At 31.7% G+C, this 19,689-nt stretch overlaps 2 protein-coding genes across 3 annotated transcripts; one reads left to right on the forward strand and one right to left on the reverse strand.

Annotated features, from left to right (window-relative positions):
* Window positions 1-129: 129 nt before the first annotated feature.
* LOC128201196 (methylated-DNA--protein-cysteine methyltransferase-like) lies at window positions 130-2,765 on the forward strand. The gene is made up of 2 exons (XM_052897410.1): window positions 130-1,245; window positions 1,692-2,765. The coding sequence occupies exons 1-2, from the start codon at window positions 934-936 to the stop codon at window positions 1,932-1,934; spliced, it is 555 nt and encodes a 184-aa protein (XP_052753370.1). The 5' UTR covers window positions 130-933; the 3' UTR covers window positions 1,935-2,765.
* Window positions 2,749-19,277, reverse strand: LOC113520794 (ATP-dependent translocase ABCB1-like). 2 transcript variants are annotated; one of them, XM_026906201.3, is made up of 23 exons: window positions 18,614-19,277; window positions 16,727-16,790; window positions 15,141-15,419; window positions 14,626-14,726; window positions 14,320-14,491; window positions 13,760-13,931; window positions 13,298-13,428; window positions 12,990-13,214; window positions 12,596-12,721; window positions 12,211-12,414; window positions 11,424-11,594; window positions 10,277-10,466; window positions 10,117-10,196; window positions 9,024-9,185; window positions 8,605-8,709; window positions 8,033-8,194; window positions 7,177-7,380; window positions 6,440-6,681; window positions 5,520-5,676; window positions 4,381-4,575; window positions 3,578-3,784; window positions 3,361-3,507; window positions 2,749-2,950 (listed from the first exon to the last, which is right to left on the reverse strand). In XM_026906201.3, the coding sequence occupies exons 1-23, from the start codon at window positions 18,751-18,753 to the stop codon at window positions 2,762-2,764; spliced, it is 3,825 nt and encodes a 1,274-aa protein (XP_026762002.2). In that variant the 5' UTR covers window positions 18,754-19,277; the 3' UTR covers window positions 2,749-2,761. The 2 variants fall into 2 exon arrangements, with proteins under 2 accessions (XP_026762002.2, XP_031765976.2); XM_031910116.2 differs by lacking the exon at window positions 2,749-2,950 and having other exon boundaries at window positions 3,397-3,520.
* Between the last annotated feature and the right edge of the window lie 412 nt (window positions 19,278-19,689).

Genomic DNA, 19,689 nt, shown 5'->3' on the forward strand with positions numbered 1-19,689 from the left:
ATATATATATGTATATATATATATACACATATATAATAGGTTCACCTCCACGAGGTTTCCCCAGGAAACCATTGTGGTAAATTGTTGATGAATTCTTCGCGATGATGGGTCAACTGACTTGCATTGATCTTCACCTATCATCTCTTACTGGTGCTCCGTCTGCATTTAAATATTGATAGCGCAGGTGATGTTACCATTTTTATCTTTACATATTAAAAAAAACCTCTCCCTGAAGAAGACATCCAGATGAAGTCGAAACAATTGTTAGAAATGACAAGTATAGTAAATTCATAAAGTTTTCGTTATACACTTATTTTATTTAAAAATAATAAGAAAACGATGATATCGCCTCTATTGAGAGATTTAGAAACAAAAATTGCTGCACTGAATTAATTCGACTTTTGTCACTAAATTACAAATGGCGTTGATTGTCGTTCTTTTTAATCCTATGTCCAGGGTGAATAGAAACAACTGACATTGTCATATTTTTCTTTTAAATAAAGAAATAAACCGCCTATTTTTTATTTGAAACATTTTATAGGTCTTAAACTGTATAACGAATACATTTTGTACCTCGAGTTAATTCAAAAATAATAATTTACTTAAGTCAAAGATCGAAAAGTATGCTATTCACCTCGTTTACGATATAAGTACAAATATACCAGTTGTTAAGCCGTAAGAAAAAAAAATTTCAAAAATTCAAAAAGAATTTTAATTTTTGTTTTTGTCCTTTTACTTTTTTTGAATTCAATCGATATTTATTTTTATGATTAAGCATATTTACTCACTTTATATTTTTCTGATTTTATAGATTAGTAGAATAAGTACGTTATGTTATGTATTGTTTTGACACATATATTTTGGAGTTTTAGTGTGAATTATTTGCTTTTTCGTTCTTTGATATACTAGATTTAATTTTTTTATTCAACAAAAATGTCTCTTTCAAAATTAATTTCAAAGTATTCTAATAACAGCATTATAACACTTATTATTACCACCATCGACTCCCCAGTGGGAAAAATTGTAGCTGCAGCAGATGACGAATTTTTGTATTTAGTAACTTTTGAAGATTCAAAAAAAATCGACAAAAAACTTCGTGCACTGTCCAAGGAACTGCCTTGTAATTTTTTGGAGGGAACAAATAAAGTCCTAAAAAAATTAAAGCATGAACTATCTGAATATTTTAAAGGGAATCTGAAGATTTTTTCTGTACAGATAAAAGCAATTGGTTCTGATTTTCAAAAGGTATAATATATATTCTTTATTGCACTTGTAAATTACACGTAATATAATACATTTATAAATGTGATGAAATGTTGTGTCCACCCTTGCGGTGGACTTATCTCTGATAGAGATCTAGAAGTATAATGATCATCTATAAATTTCTTTTTAATATAATAAGTCATCTGTTAAGTAGGCAGTAACTATTGCTTAAATATGAAAGGAACTATAAATTAATATAATCTTTATATATGAAGGTAATTATTCATATTAAAATATTAGTTTTATAAGTAAATACTTATAATTATCATATATTAGCAGGCATTAATAAAACATTGATTTGAGAAGTAGAAAAATATTATATTTCTAATAAATTTTTGTCTCCTTTAGACTGTCCTCTTTCTATTTATAGTGTGGTTTATTTTTTAATGTGAAATATATATATGTAATTGTTTTAAATTTTGTTTCAGCAAGTTTGGGACCAACTTCAACAGGTGCCGTATGGCACATACCAAACATATGGTGACATTGCCAAGTCGTTAGGACGATCAGGGAACCATTCCAGAGCAGTGGGTGGTGCTTGTGGAGCAAATACCCATTTATTGGTGGTACCCTGCCATAGAGTAGTGGCCTCGAACTCTAAAGGAGGCTTTAGTAGTGGTATTGATAGAAAGGAATGGTTACTAGAGCATGAGAAAAAATATACAACTTAATTGTCTTGCAGTCATGAAAATTTTATTTACTCTTCATTCAGTTCTGATTGAAATATCAGTTGGTGTTTAAGATATTATTGATTTTTATTACATTCATTTAGAATTATAAAAATGATAATATAATTAATGTAAATAGTTTTTAGAACAGCTAATAATTACTGTGTAAATTATCTGTTATTTTATTTAAGGACTAGAAATAGAAGATTACAAATTCATGTAGGTACAAATATTCAAGGCAAAGTACTAATTATAAAAGTAGCTTATAGTATAATGTATTAATAATAATAGTTATACTACTCTGATACTGCAAGTTAACTTATATTATGTAAATTGTTTTTTATTACATATTTTCATAATAAAAACGAAAAATGAGACCATTTACTGTTATCAGTTATTTATAAAGTGGTGTATACCATCTATTCATGGGCTATCTGTCTCTGGAACTCCTTACTTCCTAATGGGGCAAGACATTCTGCTGATCTAATGGAAAGCCATTAGATCAGCACAATCTCTTGCCTAGTTCAAGAGGCAGGTAAAATTTCATTACTTATCTCTCTAATTTGTTTTGATGTTCACTACATCTGATTTACCTTGATGTATTTAGTATATTTATGTATCATTGTTATTATACATTTGTTTCTGGTTAATATGAACCATTTTTAAACTGTCAACAAAATTGCATCATCTCTTTAAAAACAAGTTCACTTTGATATCCTATGTAGATACCTATCAAATATTTTGTATAAATTTACATTAAGTAGTAGGTATTTACTCAATATTTGTATTTTTAAATTTCATTACATTTAATAAACTTAAAATATTTTTTGTTAAGCTGCGTTGTTTAGTTCGTAGTAGATCCCCTTGAGCCGCATGAGGTGGTCGTGCGTGCCGGCTTCTAGTACGCGTCCGTCGCTGAGTACGCAGATGCGGTGCGCGTCGCGCACGGTGCTCAGCCGGTGCGCGATCGTCACGCATGTGCGGCCCGCGCTCGCCGCCGATAGCGCATCCTGCACCACCTACATTGAGAATGGATTTTTTGTTCATTTGTAATAAATTAGTTTTATAGTACTCATTGATGATATAGAGATGTAACGGCGATTTATCACTAATAGGATGTTTTATTCAATTCATGGAATAGTATTGCATAGCATATGGAATAGTATTAGACTAGTAGGTATTGCAGGCGTTCATAGACTACGGTAACTACTTACCATGAGGTAGGCCGTGTGCTTGTTTACTACCTCAGTGGTGTAAAAAGAGACTATTTCAGTGACACATTTCATGCACAGGTATAAATCGGGAACTATAATACTTATTATTGTACTTCGTTGTAGAATACAATTAATGATTTAAAAATACAATTGATCTTGATCATACTGATAGTATGATTAATCAATATTGATCAAGTTAGATCAATATTAATTACCTTTTCACTCTCTGTGTCAAGAGCGCTGGTAGCCTCGTCAAGTATTAGAATCTTTGGGTGCCTTATCAATGCTCTCGCTATAGCTACACGCTGCTTTTGACCACCGGATAACTGCGTGCCTTTTGATCCTACATTTGTGTCGTAACCCTAAAAATAATTACTGTGTTTTCAGTATGTTAAATTTCAGTAAACTGCATAAAATTTAATAGGTACTCACTGAAGGCAATGATATAATGAAGTTGTGTATATTTGCTTGTTTGGCAGCTTCTATGATTTCATCCATACTTGGTTGTCGCGAATTGTCCCCGTACGCAATGTTTTCCCCGATGGTTCGGTCAAACAATATCGGTTCTTGTTGGACGAAGCCTATCGTTTTTCTCGCATCTGCTAGGGTTAATTTTTGAATAGGTATGCCATTTTGTATCTGAAAAATTAATTATCATGTTGTCTAAGTATACATATTTTTTTTTACATGACTTGTGAATTTGAACCACTTGTGAATAGATCACGAGAGCGAAAGTTTGAAATTATGGTTCAGAAAATATTTTCATATTGTGAAACTGAATAACTTTGTTTTGATGGTTGTGCCTTTTAAAAATCTTATGGATGGTTGACATTGTTCACTTTTGCCGACCGTTCAATACTAACCGTTCTACTCCAATGTGCTAGCGCGATCAGTTTGTCTGATTGTTTTGTTGTTTTTAGTGTTTATTGTCATTGAAGATTTAATCAGAAATTTAAATTGACTGTAACTGTACCTACACTGCATGCTGGGGGAGGAAAGGATTGTTAGTAATGCAAACTATCATTCCCATTATTAGTAATGTACCTACTCTGTCAGGTCGACCTCCACGTGGTCCCTCCTGGAAACTATCGTTTTGAATTCTAGTTGTGCTCTCCAACGTATACCGTTAGTGCAGGTGGGGTTACCATTCCATTATTATCCATTAAACACTGCATACTGATGCATATATAGATCATTTTATAAACTAAAGATATTTTGTTTGTGTATACACTTACAACAACTCCCATATCTGGATCGTAGAATCGTTCTAGTAGTTGTATAATTGTGCTTTTGCCACATCCACTAGCACCGACCAACGCTATAGTTTTACCCTTATTAATATCGAGATCCAAATTATTTAATACTTTTACGTCAGGTCTAGATGGATATTTAAAATGTATGTTCTTTAATTGTGCCGTGCCATTCTCTTCCTGGAAATTTATGGGTATTTTAGAAATATTATTCGGTCATTTTGTCACTAATTCAAAATTTTAGTTTTATAACGGTTAGTTTACTGTACAGATATTGGACACAAGATTGATATACTTTCAAAATATATAATAATATCATATGTTACAAAGTCTATAATGTTAAAGTAGATAGGAATTTTTTCTAAAGAGGAACGTTAGCTAAAGAGCTATTGTCTATGCAAGATATAATTTCCTAGTTGTGCTAGGTAATATGAGAATTTCCAAATGTTTTTATTGCTATCTGTAACCTATAGCTTTATTCTTTTAATCCCTCTATGCCAAGGTTTCATTTAAATCCGTCTCGCCGTTTAAGTGTGATTTAATAACAAACACTCAAACGTTTTGGAAAATGAACAGAAGGAAATATGACATTTAGTAAATAATACTATTTCAAATTATTTAAATAGATTTGTTTACAAGCTCTTTTAAATCCCAATTTTTTTTTTATTAATTTACTGCAGGGTTCGTAATATTGTTGTCTGCTAAGAACCTGCAAGAAACTCAGCGGTTACACTTTTAAATCTCTGTTAACTTTGTGTATTTATATGAATGTATTGTCTAGATTTATATGGTAAAAATCCCGTGCATGATAGAATATCACAATACGCGTTTGTCATTTAAATACCTAATCGTTTAGTGTGTACCTAATCGTTTAGGTAACAATAAGTATTTCTTTATAACAGTCTAAATTTTATTAAAAGTTACTTCGGAATTTATAGGAACATATATTCTTTATAGAAAATATACAATTTTAGAATCAGAGAATCTATACTTGTGTATAGGTTACTTTTCTTTACTTTTTTTTTGTTCACCATGGGGGTTATCGTTTAAGTCCAATATCTAGTAAGTGCAATTCTCTTTGAAAAACAATTTATTCAGTATATTATAAGACTCTCACAACTTACAAATTCTTTAACAGGTTCTGCTGGGTCTGTGATTTTTGACTTAAGATTGAGTAATACTACGACACGTCCTGCTGCTTTTATTCCTTTATGGAAGTTTGGTGCAAAGGCAAAAGCCTGTGCTGCAGTACTAGCGCTTATAAGTATTGCTTGTGCCGCTCTGTAATTGTATTTTGTGCCTGATTATTAATAAAAAAAAAAAATAGTATACTTAATTAAAAAATAAGGTTTGCCAAAGAGCATTATAGTCCCATGTAGTTCGGTATAGAATATGCCATCCTTTTGTTTCCCGTGGGTGTTGTAAGAGGCATCTAAGGCTACTTAATGATCTAGGGATGGGCAGCAGCGTACCTTTTAAGATATCATCAAAAGCCTAACTGCGATTGCCTACTCGCCTACCAAGCGTGGCAATTATTAGTAAAATCTCACATATGGCCTATGTTCAGCAGTGAACAGTTCACGGCTGATATGATGATGATGATGATGGTTGAAGCGTAGTATATTTGATATAAAACTATTCGACAAGTATTGCGTTCTGGTACAAAAATTGCTGGTGCAACACAAAAAGCGGCAACTATAAAGTGGGATTGGGTAGAACATCGTATGTGAAGCGATAAGTGGGCCAAAATAGGTACATGTTGGTTTGCTGATAAAAAAAAAAAAAGTCGCGGAAGACCTGATAGGTATGCGATAGAGACGATCTCGGCCGGTTTCACAAAAACTAGTATAGCTTGGTCAGCAATTGTGCAAGAGGGAAGCAGTTGTGGGAGATCTTTATTCAGCAATGGGACACTATGGGCTATGATTGATTGATTAATATGTAACCATCTATTTATTTTCACACCAAATAAGCAGAAATTAAAGCAGTAATTTTCAGTAGCAACAATAGAAAAAATCATAAGTATTTGTAGTTAAATACTTACTTCATTACGATTGCATAATCTATGTGCTCATTTACGATTAGCGTTCCACCATAATATAAAGCTATGGCATTGGTGAAATTCATGAGACCTCGGGAGAGACCAAACACTAGACCACGCCAATGTGATGCTCGTTTAGCAATTTGTAGGCCAGGTAGAAGTAGTATAGAGTAACAATTCAAAAACATTCTCTCCTTCCCAAGAGATGCTACCGTACGCACGTTTGATATTGCGTCTAGAGCCAACTAAAAGAGAATAAGATATACACATAAATACATTACTTATTACAAATGTAACTGATAGATTTTAAAAGTCTATAGGCGACGATTACCACTTTCCATCAGGTAGGCCGTCAGTTTGTTTGCCATTCTAAGTTCTATAAAAAAAAAGCTCGAAGTATTAAGAACTTAACACTAAAAAATTATTTATCAATGTAGGGTGACGGAAAATACCGACAAACCAAATTAATCTGATTGATGGCAGTTTGGTTCCTTGCTATCTCGTTCTAATAATTACGTTTTGCGAAATATAGGCGTGTCTAGAGTTATCTATTTATTATTATCTTCACTACTTTTGAATCGATTTTGGTAATTACTTTTGCAATCGATAGGGTTTATCTCAATTGGAAGTAAACTAATATTGCTTTAAGAGAAATTAAAGTACATAATTTTTTTGTGGAGCAAAATCTAAAACAGTATCAGTACCTAAGTATATTATTTTAAATATCGGAAAATCCTTACCTTTGAGCTAGCTTCCATAGCCTTTGCTGTACCAGTAGATTCAGCACCTGCCATCTGACGTTCTTTATAGAAAACACCTGCTATTAAAGGCACAAAAACAAGTGCAACTAGTCCTACACGATATTCATAATAAAATGAGATCACTAGAGCGAGTACTAACGTGCCTGCTGCTTGCAGCAGTGTACCTATGCGTTGTCCAGTAGCCTGAAAAAAATAAATGAAAGTGAGTATTGTATCAAGTAAGTAGAAGACGAGTAGGCGTTATTTGACATCTACTTTCAAGTTTACGATCCCTTCTTGCGAGTTAGATTACTACAAAATTTATTTATTAGTACTTAAAGATAAAGATAAATTTATTTGCAAACTTATATTAATGGAATTGAGTGGCAAATAAGTAGATTAAAATAGAATATGGTAACTATCATTAATATTTCTATGGAATTGGCAGCTCTCATTTCTGGCATGCCTGGTATGTTACCTTGGTTTGGGCACGTGGAAGAATGACGGAAGAAAGAATCGTAAAATAACGATGTTAAAATATTATTAGCAGAGATTAATAGGGATTTGGCTTACAGGGCGTATTAGTATAATTTAAAACCTTTAAAAACCTTTTTAAAAAAATTATAGTGGAAGGATATAGTGATGAAGGGATTTCTAGATTTCTTTATCATCTTCAGATAGATTGTATATATAATTGTCCGTCAAATGTCTAAACCGGCTTAAGTATACATGAAACAAATTATTGTGATTCATGGAAAAATCTGGTATGCTAGTTGTGTTATTAGAGTTAATTTTGACACTCGATTGCCTGCGTATACCTCGTGAGAGATCTTGTATAAAGATAGATGGGACTTACTGCTTGCACTGCAGCTGCTTCTCCAGCTAACCGGGCGCAAAGTGCACCGGTGGAATTGTTTTTGTCATCGTAATAGGCTACATCTTGCTGCAAAAGGGTTCCGAACATTCGTTTCCGTAGCCTTTCTGTCAAATACTCTCCAGCAACTCCGTAGAAGTGTATCTTGAAAAGATTTTTAAAATTTTATATGGAAATTAAAACATATGTATTATGACGTTGTTCTAAAACAGTACTACTGACAGAAGGCCATAAGTTCGAGTCTAGGATAATAAAAAGCTGTGTAAAAGAAAATACTGTTAACAAAACTAATCTTCAAGATGGCGGTTGACCACGTTAGATTCCAATATACTCCGCGAAATTTGGGCATGTACAGCGTTACGGTCATTACAAAGTTGACTTTTCAATGAGGGTTTCCAAATAGTGATAGATAATTGATTAGGTATTCTTGCATTGTTCCTAATATTGTCAAGTAGAGAATGCTAATACTATATATATCATAGACTTAGTATAACGTACTACGTAAAATATAATTAAATATAAATAGTGTAAATAAACAAATATATATGTATTACCGTGATAAAATTGGCGATTCCAGAAAGTAGTCCTATGATGATAAACGTGAATACAAGTCTACGCACTTCATACAGCATCTCATCTTTATCGGTGTTAGAAAATACCTGAAAGTGATAAATGCAATGGATTATGCGTGGAAGAGAATTTAAGTTAAGATCTTGTAAAAGATAGTTAAGTTTTAAGAAAATCTTAGTTAAATTTATTTGAAACGAATATCAAAACAGATTGATTACAAAATAAACATCGAATTAGATATTTATTATTTAATAAATTATTCAGTAGAATTTCATATTATATTTACTTCTTTGTAGAAGTAAATGTAATCTTAGAATGGTAATTGCCTAATAAATATGTACTCAACTTTATTTAATTTTAACAAAATCAGTACAGCAGATAGTTATTAAATTATAATTTTTACCCCTATGTAGTCGCCGATTATCACTCCAAACATTGGCATAGCGAAACCACTAAATAATGAAGAGATACTAGCTAAAGTCACAGACTTCCATTCTGGACCGTTCAGTCGTACTATCTCCCAAAAAGATGTATCCTGTTCAATTTCTTCTGGTTCCGTATCTTCCTGTAAACAATTTAATATTAAATGAATGATTTAATGTTAATTAAATGAGTATAATTTTATTTTATATATCTATGAAAAAAAACCCGAGTATTAACAGTTAGGTACCTATTGATTTTTAATTAAAGGCTCTCTCCATTAAAACTTTTTTCGATACTTTATAAGTTTCTGCGTTGACTAACAAAGAGAAAAATTCTTTCCATGAATAAAAGTTCTAAGTTCGCCTTATATACCTACGTATCGCTTGATTATTGCTCTGGGGAAGGGATAATGGAAACTAGAAACCCTATTGATGGGCAAATCTATCTAACTCCAGTCTCATCTATCGTCGCTCATTGGTGCTTCATTAGGATAAACTAATATCGCAGGTGAAGTTATCTCCCATTTTCATGTATTAAAAAAACCTACCGCTTCCTTAATATTTTTAGATATGTCTACATATATTTTTTTTTATTTTGTATAATAAAACACATAGACAAACAAAACAGCTTCTTACGAAATTCTACATTTGAATTCATTGATTGATTTGAAATTGTTTTAAACAGGATTAAAAAGCAAATGTTTGCTTTTTATGCACAAAGTGATCTTAATTTAGGTATGTATTAAAATTCAATTATTAGCAATGGAGTTTGTACATAATATAACATAATCTAATATAATTGTAACTAGACCATTTCTGTACATGGAAGAATCTGTCTCAATATTTATTCCGGCAGCTGTGTACTGGAAGATCTAACTAAGAAGTTTGTGTGTTTTATCTTAATACTCTATCAAGAAGTGGTCTACTCATTGGTTTTCCTATTTCTGAAATTCACAAGTACAAAGTAGCGGATAAAAAATTAGTTTATATATATTTTTGCAAGAAGTTTGTACTCGTATATAGGTATATTTTGCTAAGACAACAAATAAGGATATAATAAAAATTAATACTTACTATAATTTGGGCATTCTTGATATCGTCTTCGTCATCGGTATCGTCTGCTTCTGATTGTTGACGAGTAATGTTTGGTTTATCTGTAAAATTTACATTATGTACTGTAGTACTAGTTAGACTCGGTATCAAATTATTTACGTATTAAATGTAATATTATTACCATAAGCTTCAAGACCTGTGTTAGATATTTGTATCATCACCATATCGTAGTATTGTCCTTTCTTTTTCATCAAGTCATCATGGCTTCCCGATTCAACGATTTCCCCGTTTTTGAATACGTATATGATATCAGCATGTCGTATTGTTGATAATCTATGAGCTACTATAATAGTCGTGCGGTTTTCTTGTGCCTGGATGTATTTAGATAATGAAAACAAAAATTATAGTGGTTATTTATTCGTATTAAGTGAATTACATTAGTAATTGTTAAATTATCTTTAAGTTAGTAGAAGAAGTCGCAGATCGTCCTCCACTGTATGAAGTTTGAATAATATTTCTGTTTATATTCAATTATTATCTTCATTTTTAAGTTTAAATTCAACGAAACTACGTTGGATTAATCTTTGGACTGCTGGATTTTTAATGCTTTTGCAATCGACGAGGATCATACTGATATTTGTAATATAATAAAACTATTTTTATCTTAAGTTTATTTATTTAACGCTTTATTGCACCGTAAATAAAAATATACAATGACAAGTGAATAATTCAAGTGAAATACAGTAACAAAAATACAGATTAAAATATACACATAAAGGTACAAAAGGCGGTCTTATCGCTAGGGCAATCTCTCACAGACAACCTTTGGTTAAAGGAGAACAGATAGAAATGGGCAGGTGGCGTAAGAGTGAATTAATAATTTTTCGTGCATAAAATACAAAAACCTGTAATGCACAAAAATATCCAATACATTTTAGCTAAGGTATTTATAATTTATACGTGTATGTATATAATTTTTTATGACACAGAATTGTAAATAAAGCTAAGGTTCCATATAACTTGAACGGCAGTATGGACATTACAGATTACTTTGTGATACCTATGGTATCCCTCATGCATCGCCATTTCTAGGGACTACGGTGTTATCAGCATCATCATATCAGTCGTTATCTGTCCACTGTTGAACAGAGCCCTCCCTTATAGACTGCTGTAAGAAATGATCCTGAGACACCTGCATCCACTGACGCTCTGCAGTTTGAGGTCATCACTCATCCTGGTCTTATACCACGGTGTTATGTTTAAGAGTAATTCAGCAAACTCCTGAATATCTTTAAAGTTTCATATTTAGTATCGATCAATCAGCTTACCTTGTCTAATGCTTTTTGAACCTTTGCTTCAGAAGAAATATCAAGTGCGCTGGTTGCTTCATCGAGGAGCAGTATGCGTGGATTACGTATGAGAGCGCGCGCTATAGCGACACGTTGTTTCTGTCCACCTGATAAGGATGCTCCACGCTCGCCTACAACTGTGTCATATCCCTATAACATTGTAACCATTAATCTTATAATATAGCTCCTACGGTGTATAGAATAAAAAATACATTCATTTGTCTATTTCTTTAAATGCTGTTGTATATTTGTTAATAACAGTTACGAACACTTATAACAGGTTAGGGGTTTTATTTATGTATATCTCTATTCGGAAGGGATATATTTGTTTTTGTTTATTTTGTTGATATTTTGGGTTTGAATGTTGAATACTCGTCTTACTCATTGTTCCCGCGAATTAAATGATTAATATTATTTCCAAAGGCTATTTTTAACTTAATTACAATATTTGTACCGTTTAGAGTTATGTATAATAGTAACAAAAGTTACTATAGAAAAAAAAAACAAAACATTCATTTTGTTTGTGTACATATTGTTAATCTTTAAAACCTGTATTATTCTTTGAGGGAAACAATAAAGTGTTTTTATTCTTTCATTTATTCATAATACGTATATAACTGAATCAGGAGTAGCGTATATATTTCTTTATAAATTACTCCTATTCATGAGTATAAGCTAGTTATCATTGAGTTTAAGGAACCTTTCGCGATTTTTTATATAATACATAATTAAATAATTATATGTGTAAGTATATACATTAGTATACCTTAGGCAACTTTGTGATAAAGTGATGCGCGTTGGCTTGTCTCGCGCAGGCTTCGATTTCCGCTTCGGTAGCGTCTTCTCTTCCATAGCGGATATTCTCTCGAATTGTAGTATTGAATAGTACAGGCTCCTGGCTCACCAGACCGATTTGATCGCGCAGCCAGCGTACAGATAGGTCACGGACATCATTACCGTCTACGGTAACCTGTTAATGGAAAGTATTTTTATAATATAATAGAAATAATATTTTTGATTATACATACATATAATACGAATTTATAGCGATGTATATCAGCGACTACTTTTAAAATTGGCTAATTGATTACTTAATAATATTTACTAATATCTGATTATTTACTACTTAATGATTACTTATTAATACTTACTGTTCCATTGATAACATCATAGTATCGTGATATGAGTTGTACGACAGTAGATTTGCCGCATCCGGAGTGTCCTACCAGCGCCGCTGTCTGGCCGTGATTCACCTTCATATTTATTCCTTTTAAAACCTATTAAAGGAAGATAAAAATTACATTCTCATACAGTGAAGGTAAGCTAATTATCAGTGATAAATGACTGTTTGATTGGAAAGAAATATCTACAATTATTTAAGTATAGTATAAATATATAATCATAATAATATAATAACAATTGCCAGGTCGCTGATAGATTTTATTTATCAGGTGTGTCGAAATAATAAATTACATTAGTATTAGTAATACTGTTTTATTAAAACAAAAATGGAAGCAACTTGTTGGTAGTAAAAAGGTTACATACTGGTACATCGGGTTTCGAAGGGTAGTTGAATACGACGTTTTTAAATTCAATATTTCCGTCACAGCTTTTAGGTGTTACACCTACATTTTTCAATGGATTAATAGTAGGTACATTATCTATTAAATTGAAAATTTGTGCACCCGCACCGGTGGCAACCCCAAATACTACAACGAGAGTTTGTAATACTGCGAAATTCTCGGATGCCATTAGCACGCCCAAGAAAACCTGTGTAAACGGGAAAAAAATACAGTAATTAAAGTTACCACTGCCTACCTAATTAGGTATAAGCTGTGTTTAATGAAACTCACAGAGAGCATAGTAGACACATCATATGTTTCAGGATCATTCACAATAAGAACGTATCCGAACCAGAACGCGAGAGCGTATGAGGAGAAGATGCACAGAAACAATATTCCCATAGTTAAAGCATTGTAGAAACCTAAAACAAATCATGCCTAATAAAAATTACTATGTGAAAAATTAAAAATGTATTCTATTCTTTTTTCAAATACTGCTCTATCTGCGACTTTATTTGGATTAAAATTATATCTCTGAATCCGACGATTAGCTTCAAACTATGTTGGTTCTAGAGGTAGTAAATATTTTTATTTTTATAATTACGTCTAGAGTCAGACAGTTCTACCAGTGGAATAAAAAAAGAATTAAAGTCAATACAAAGAAAAAAAAAATATAATAAACGTAAGAATTCAAAAATAACACAGAAACAGGGTGTAAATTTATTTTATTATTTATATATTTTAAAACTTTACCTTTTGTTATGTTAATTTTTCGAATGTGTTTCAAGTGACTTTCATATCTTTCCATTTCTTTTTGTTGTCCGCTAAATGCGTACACTGTTCGGATAGACGATAGAACTTCTTCGGCTACAGCACCGGCTTTTCCTGTGGCTTCAGTTTCTTTAATGGACAATTTGGCAGATATCTGAAACACATAATATCTAAAACACATAAATACTTATTGGTCTAATTAAATTTCTTCTCAAATGATACGGTCATCAACGAACAGCATTTAATTTATAGAGATAATTCTATTTAAAATCTTCTAGAGTCAGAATTTAGCAATAGACATGGATTGGATTTTTTTGCTGCACTATACGCCCATTATACGATACTCAATCTGAATATAATAAGCTATGAAAATATAGTCAACAAAGCTGGAAACTTAGAATATCCAAACTCGAGACATTTTCGAAAATTTAATTTTCTCAACTGATTCCACCGGTAATCGAACATGGGACCTCATTAACGCAAAGCAATGTTGGCACGTACCACTGAGGATATTTATTAGATTATATTGAAATGTTACTTACCCAACCTGATAACCCAAGTACGGCATATTGTACAGGGAATGATATTAAACATAATAAGGCTAGTTTCCAGCCTAAATATAATGCCATTAGAAATGTACTAATAGAGCCTGTGAAATAATAAATACTTGTAGCTACTTTTTCACCTATTCCGTCCTCAACTTTCATAGCATCGCTGGAAAAAAAGAAATTACGTTATTTTCTTCATAAGTGAGACAAATAGAGAACGTTCGTGAATCATAAGATTGAATCTCATGTCGAACTTCTGTATTTTTTATATTTATACTAACTATATATTTAAGAGTTTACCTTGTCATCTTCTCTGCGAAATCACCCATTTGATGTGTATCGAAATATCCAAAGTCTTGATTTAAGACTGCCTTAAAATATTCTTGTCGCATGCGGTATACCTAAAAAAAATATTAGTGATCAATTATTAGAGTACCTAAACATATGTTTATAATAATTTTATATCCTAATATAATTGATTTTAAAACTCAATAGATTTTAATGAAATTTTATAAATGTGTAATGTTTGTTTTAAGTTCAAAGATAGGATTGTTTTTGTTGCAATAAAAATGGACCTGGTAGATGATGGTAGGGGTAAAACAATGAACAAACAAGGAAAAACAAATCAGTATGGCCTATTTACGTATTCGAATGAGGTGTAGCGGAAATATACAAAACAAAAGCATTAATATTTAGGCTTATTATTACAGTTATTAAAAAATACATATGTAAAGCATTTACAAGACAGCATATGACACAAAAATTGGTTGCTAATTGTTTATTATTACTACCCGCATATAAGTACATTTACTAACCTGATTATATGCTGCGATGTTCATAAGAACAGTTGCGACATATGTGAAAAATACGAAAGTCACAGCAACAAGGGAGTTAATGATTGCATAATAGAAAAGTGCTTTATAGAATGCTTCATCGTCTGGCGTTCCTTCTTTCAACGATATCCCATATAAGACCATATTTTGGGATAAATATGAAAACAGTAATACGCACAGCGGCGTTGTACAACCGCATATAATTGAGCTTAGGATTGCAATGGTTATGTAGATCTTGTCTTTTATGCTCGCAAAGCGGAACTGAAAGATAAAGAGACACAGAACAAATAATTAGGTAATCTAGTCAGATTCAGTTCAGATTTGTCATTAAAGGAATATATTAGTTGATTGTAATATTATTTTATGATTAAAAATATAATGGAACCCTAATTGTGCATTTGGGAAATGCTAGCGGAGTTACCAGAGAATGATGAGATAAGATAAGGAAAAATCAGGTCAATTGGGCCATCGTGACGAAATCAGTAGTAATTAATCATTATAGTTTTAAGGGAGAACCGTTTGGAGGTCGACAGTGTATTATTATCATTGAAGAGTCTAGTCACTATTACTGATCAACCTTTTCTTTCACATTTCTCTAATATTATAGTACCGGACAAGTGGTTATTAGACTCTCTCCGAAAGCCAATGAGCCAAGCTTGAATAACTTGACTGTTTTTAGATGTATCTGGTTGGAGCAACTGTATCCAGGCTCCTAAATGTTAACTATCATACTTCAATCGTGAATAGTTTACATAATGATATAATTACATTATCTTGTTATATCAACAGATTTTGACTAGAATAGTATCTACTATTATTTTTATTTGTGGCACTTAATGGGTTTAATGGGCGTTACACGACGTTTTCAATCATCATTTATATATTTATCAGCTTTTAATTGTCCACTACCGAAAATAAGCCTCCCCCCTTGGTGGGTTTTGCCAATAGTTGTCTGACTTGGCAAACGGATTGCCAACTGCAGTTAGGCTTTGGAGATATTTTAAGAGGGTCGCTGCTGCCCATTCTTCGCCCTCTCTTAGTCGCCTCTTACGACACCCACGGCAAAGGAAGGGGTGGCCTATTCTATGCCGACGCTTTCTATATTGATATGAAATAACGAAATCTCATAACTTGGAATTTAGTTTATATAATATACATATATATCTTAGAAATTTTAAATACCTAATCCTGTAAAAAGCATATTTATACTATCATCAGGTGTTTAGAGAAAAAAGGTTCAGTGAGACCCATATGTGGATCATATAGCTAGATTTCTTTATTAAAATATTTACTAAGACTCACAAATTAAAGTTCTTTTAAATATCCGAACAGACGCTCGTATAAGTTACCAGGCTTACCTACTAATCCTGCACATATTGTAAGAGTTAATTTTTTTTTCGTTTGTTATCTATTATAATGCCTATATCCTGGATTGGTACACAGGATACCATTTATGCTTTATGATATAGGTAAACAATGACAATTTAAAATTTGTTTATTATGAATGATTCGTTTTGTGTTTGTTTCCGCGTTCGAATGACGAGATAAAATGTATAAAAACTACTCACCAAGGCAAAAAAAGATATGCTAGGTATGTCTTGCTTTGTATCCTCCTCGGCATCTTCAGATTTACTGTAATAAGTGGGCAAGTATAATTAAATTAAATATGTTGTATAATAAAAAAATCCACGGTATACTGCGGTTTTAAATTCTATATGATTATTACTATTTTATAAAGTTTCCTGGTAATTTACTGTGCATAATAAATATTATAATTGTGTGGTCCCGGCATAGAATGGGCCATCCTTTTCTTTCCCGTGAGTGTCGTAAGAGTCGACTAAGGGAACTTAATGGTTAAGACATAGGCAGCAGCGTACCTCTTAAAACATCATCAAAAGTCAAACTGCGGTTGCCAACCCGCCTGCCAAGCGTGGCAACTACTGATAAAATCCTTCAAATAGCAAATTGCCTTAAGGAACTGTCTCGTTGCTTATGATAGTTTATGGGGAATTCTATGTTTAGCAGTGAACAAATAACGGCTTATATGATATTTAGTATGATGAAAAAGTATTATATAATAAATATATGTATATGCTGAACAAACACATATGTTTTGATACTCGTATGTTATTACTTGAATATACCATGTAGCAGAGCATATATATTCGTACAGGCTCTTTACATTGATTATTATACATGGTATAAATTGCTTGATATATTAATTATGCAAATCTATTTATTTATTGGAAAGAAGATGTTATTAAATGAAAAAAATATGATCGTAAATTTGTAAATGATATAGGAATACACTATAAATACAATAAGTATTTATTAGTATTTATAATGATGAATTTTAAATTCCAGCAAATGTCAATAATCTCTAGTAAGAGTACCGAAGTATGTTCGCTTGTTTAACCGTATGCCTAGGTACGAGTATACATAGTGCATGTTTAATTAATTTGTAATCAGTATCTAGCTTGCTTTTTTTTATCAAAGATTTGTAATTCTAAGTTCTAAGTCTAAATTCTAAGTCGTATAAAAAAAATCCTTTTTTTTACCTTTTTATTATATTGACTGTATTAACCGACTTTTATTTTGCAGTTTTTGTTTTGACAGCTTCTTTTAACTCAGAATATATTTTGCTATTACTATATACTTGTATTTACTGCTAGCTGTATTCCGCGGCTCTTGTAAGTTAACATATAATCTAACGTATACCTAATTTCATTCAAACTTGTTTAGCAGTTTTTGCGTGAAAAAGTAACAAACATCCATCAAAGGTTAAAAGGTGGGTGAATCTACCGAAAACACAAGTAGAACAGAGGTATAGATAATATTCAATTGTGGCAAATCCAGTTATTTTGAGTCAAAAACTAAATCACTTATTCGATTTTCAGATATACTTACGGATTTTCATATTGGTTTACAACTGACGGAGTTATGAGAAAAAACATTAAAAAAAATACAGCCGAATTGAGAAGGTGAGAACTCACTATTTTCGAAATCGGTTCAAATAAAATTATTTAATTTATTCTTGTTTTATAAGTTACATTACAGATATATAAATATTTTCTTACGAAATAACAACGATGATGTTTGAGACATGTTAGGACCCAAATCAATCCTACCTATCTAAATATCTATGTTCTATACATAAGCGTATATTATAATACGTCAAGTTGTCGGTCGCATTTTAATTTTATTTGAATTTTAATATGGATATTTATAGATGAATGTTAACAAAAGTTCTAGATGCAAATCATTCGTGTGACCCGATGCTAAAAATAGCTTACATTATCAACATATAGAGATTAAAGAGGCAAATGCTTTTAGTTTATATATATATATATATATATATATATATATATATATATATATATATATATATATTTTAAACAGGTAGAATATTATGTAAATTTCGAAATTTAGAAAGCTTAATTTACACTAGATCCTACCTTGCGGGCGTTATTTTTATTGGATCACTTTTATCCACAAGTAGTGATTCCATTTCATGTTTATTTGTTTCATCTTTTAATGTGTATTTCTCTTTTGTTTTATTTAATTTAATCCCACTGGATTCTTCCGTATCGTCCATTATTGTATACAATCTACACTGTGGACCGCACGAAACAACTTTTCTAACTGGAGAAGGCCTTCGTTATTATTTTATTAAAATGATACGATGAACCAAAACCGGTAAACATGCTATAGGCCATGTCCATCCGTTGATACTATATTAAATAAAAAACTTATAAAAACCTGTTTCGGCTTGGTTAATATGGATAAATTTGAATCAGTTTAAAACCTTAATTTAAAAGTATACAGAAGAAAATAAAAAAAGGATACAAAAAAAAATGTGAAATTAACCGTTTTGAATATATCTCAAAATTAATTTATTAATTAGTAAATAGAGTTTGATCGACTCAAATAGAGGTAGCCGGTACAACTGTCTAAGTAGACAAAATCTTATTTGAAAAATCGATTCAGGGTACGATAAGGCGAACCTGGAATACCTGGAGAAGGTAAAATCCATTAAGAATTCAAAAAAAATGAGAATGTTGATTTTTTGGAACATAGTCTAAAATACGATATTGCTATTATAGGGTAGGGTATTAAGGCTTTTAGGGGGCGGTATTAATCCCTTGGGAATTGGTAGTGTAACCTTAAGAATAATTACTAATATTATTAATGTGAAAGTGAGTTTGTTACCTTATAGCGCCTAAATGGTTTAATCAGTCACTATGAAATTCGTATATAGGTACTGTATGGGATGGAGAAGGATTTAGGTTATTTTTTATTCCGGAAGTCGCGGGTAAAAGTTAGTATTAAATAATAATATACGAATGGGCCCAACCTTTTTCCGTGCAGCAAGATTACGTACATTGTTTTGTTTCTGTCTAAAGTTAGATTCCTATACTAGTTTGTAGTTTAGTCCTTAGTTACCTACTGGATATAAACTTTATTTATTAGATCTAAGTCTGTTTGACGTTTCGTTATTAATAACGGTTAAATGTGTAGATCTAAATGATCG

The sequence above is a fragment of the Galleria mellonella genome, unplaced genomic scaffold (genome assembly GCF_026898425.1).
Source record: "Galleria mellonella isolate WM207_F2 unplaced genomic scaffold, CSIRO_AGI_GalMel_v1 utg36, whole genome shotgun sequence".
NCBI classification, from domain to species: Eukaryota; Metazoa; Arthropoda; class Insecta; order Lepidoptera; family Pyralidae; genus Galleria; species Galleria mellonella.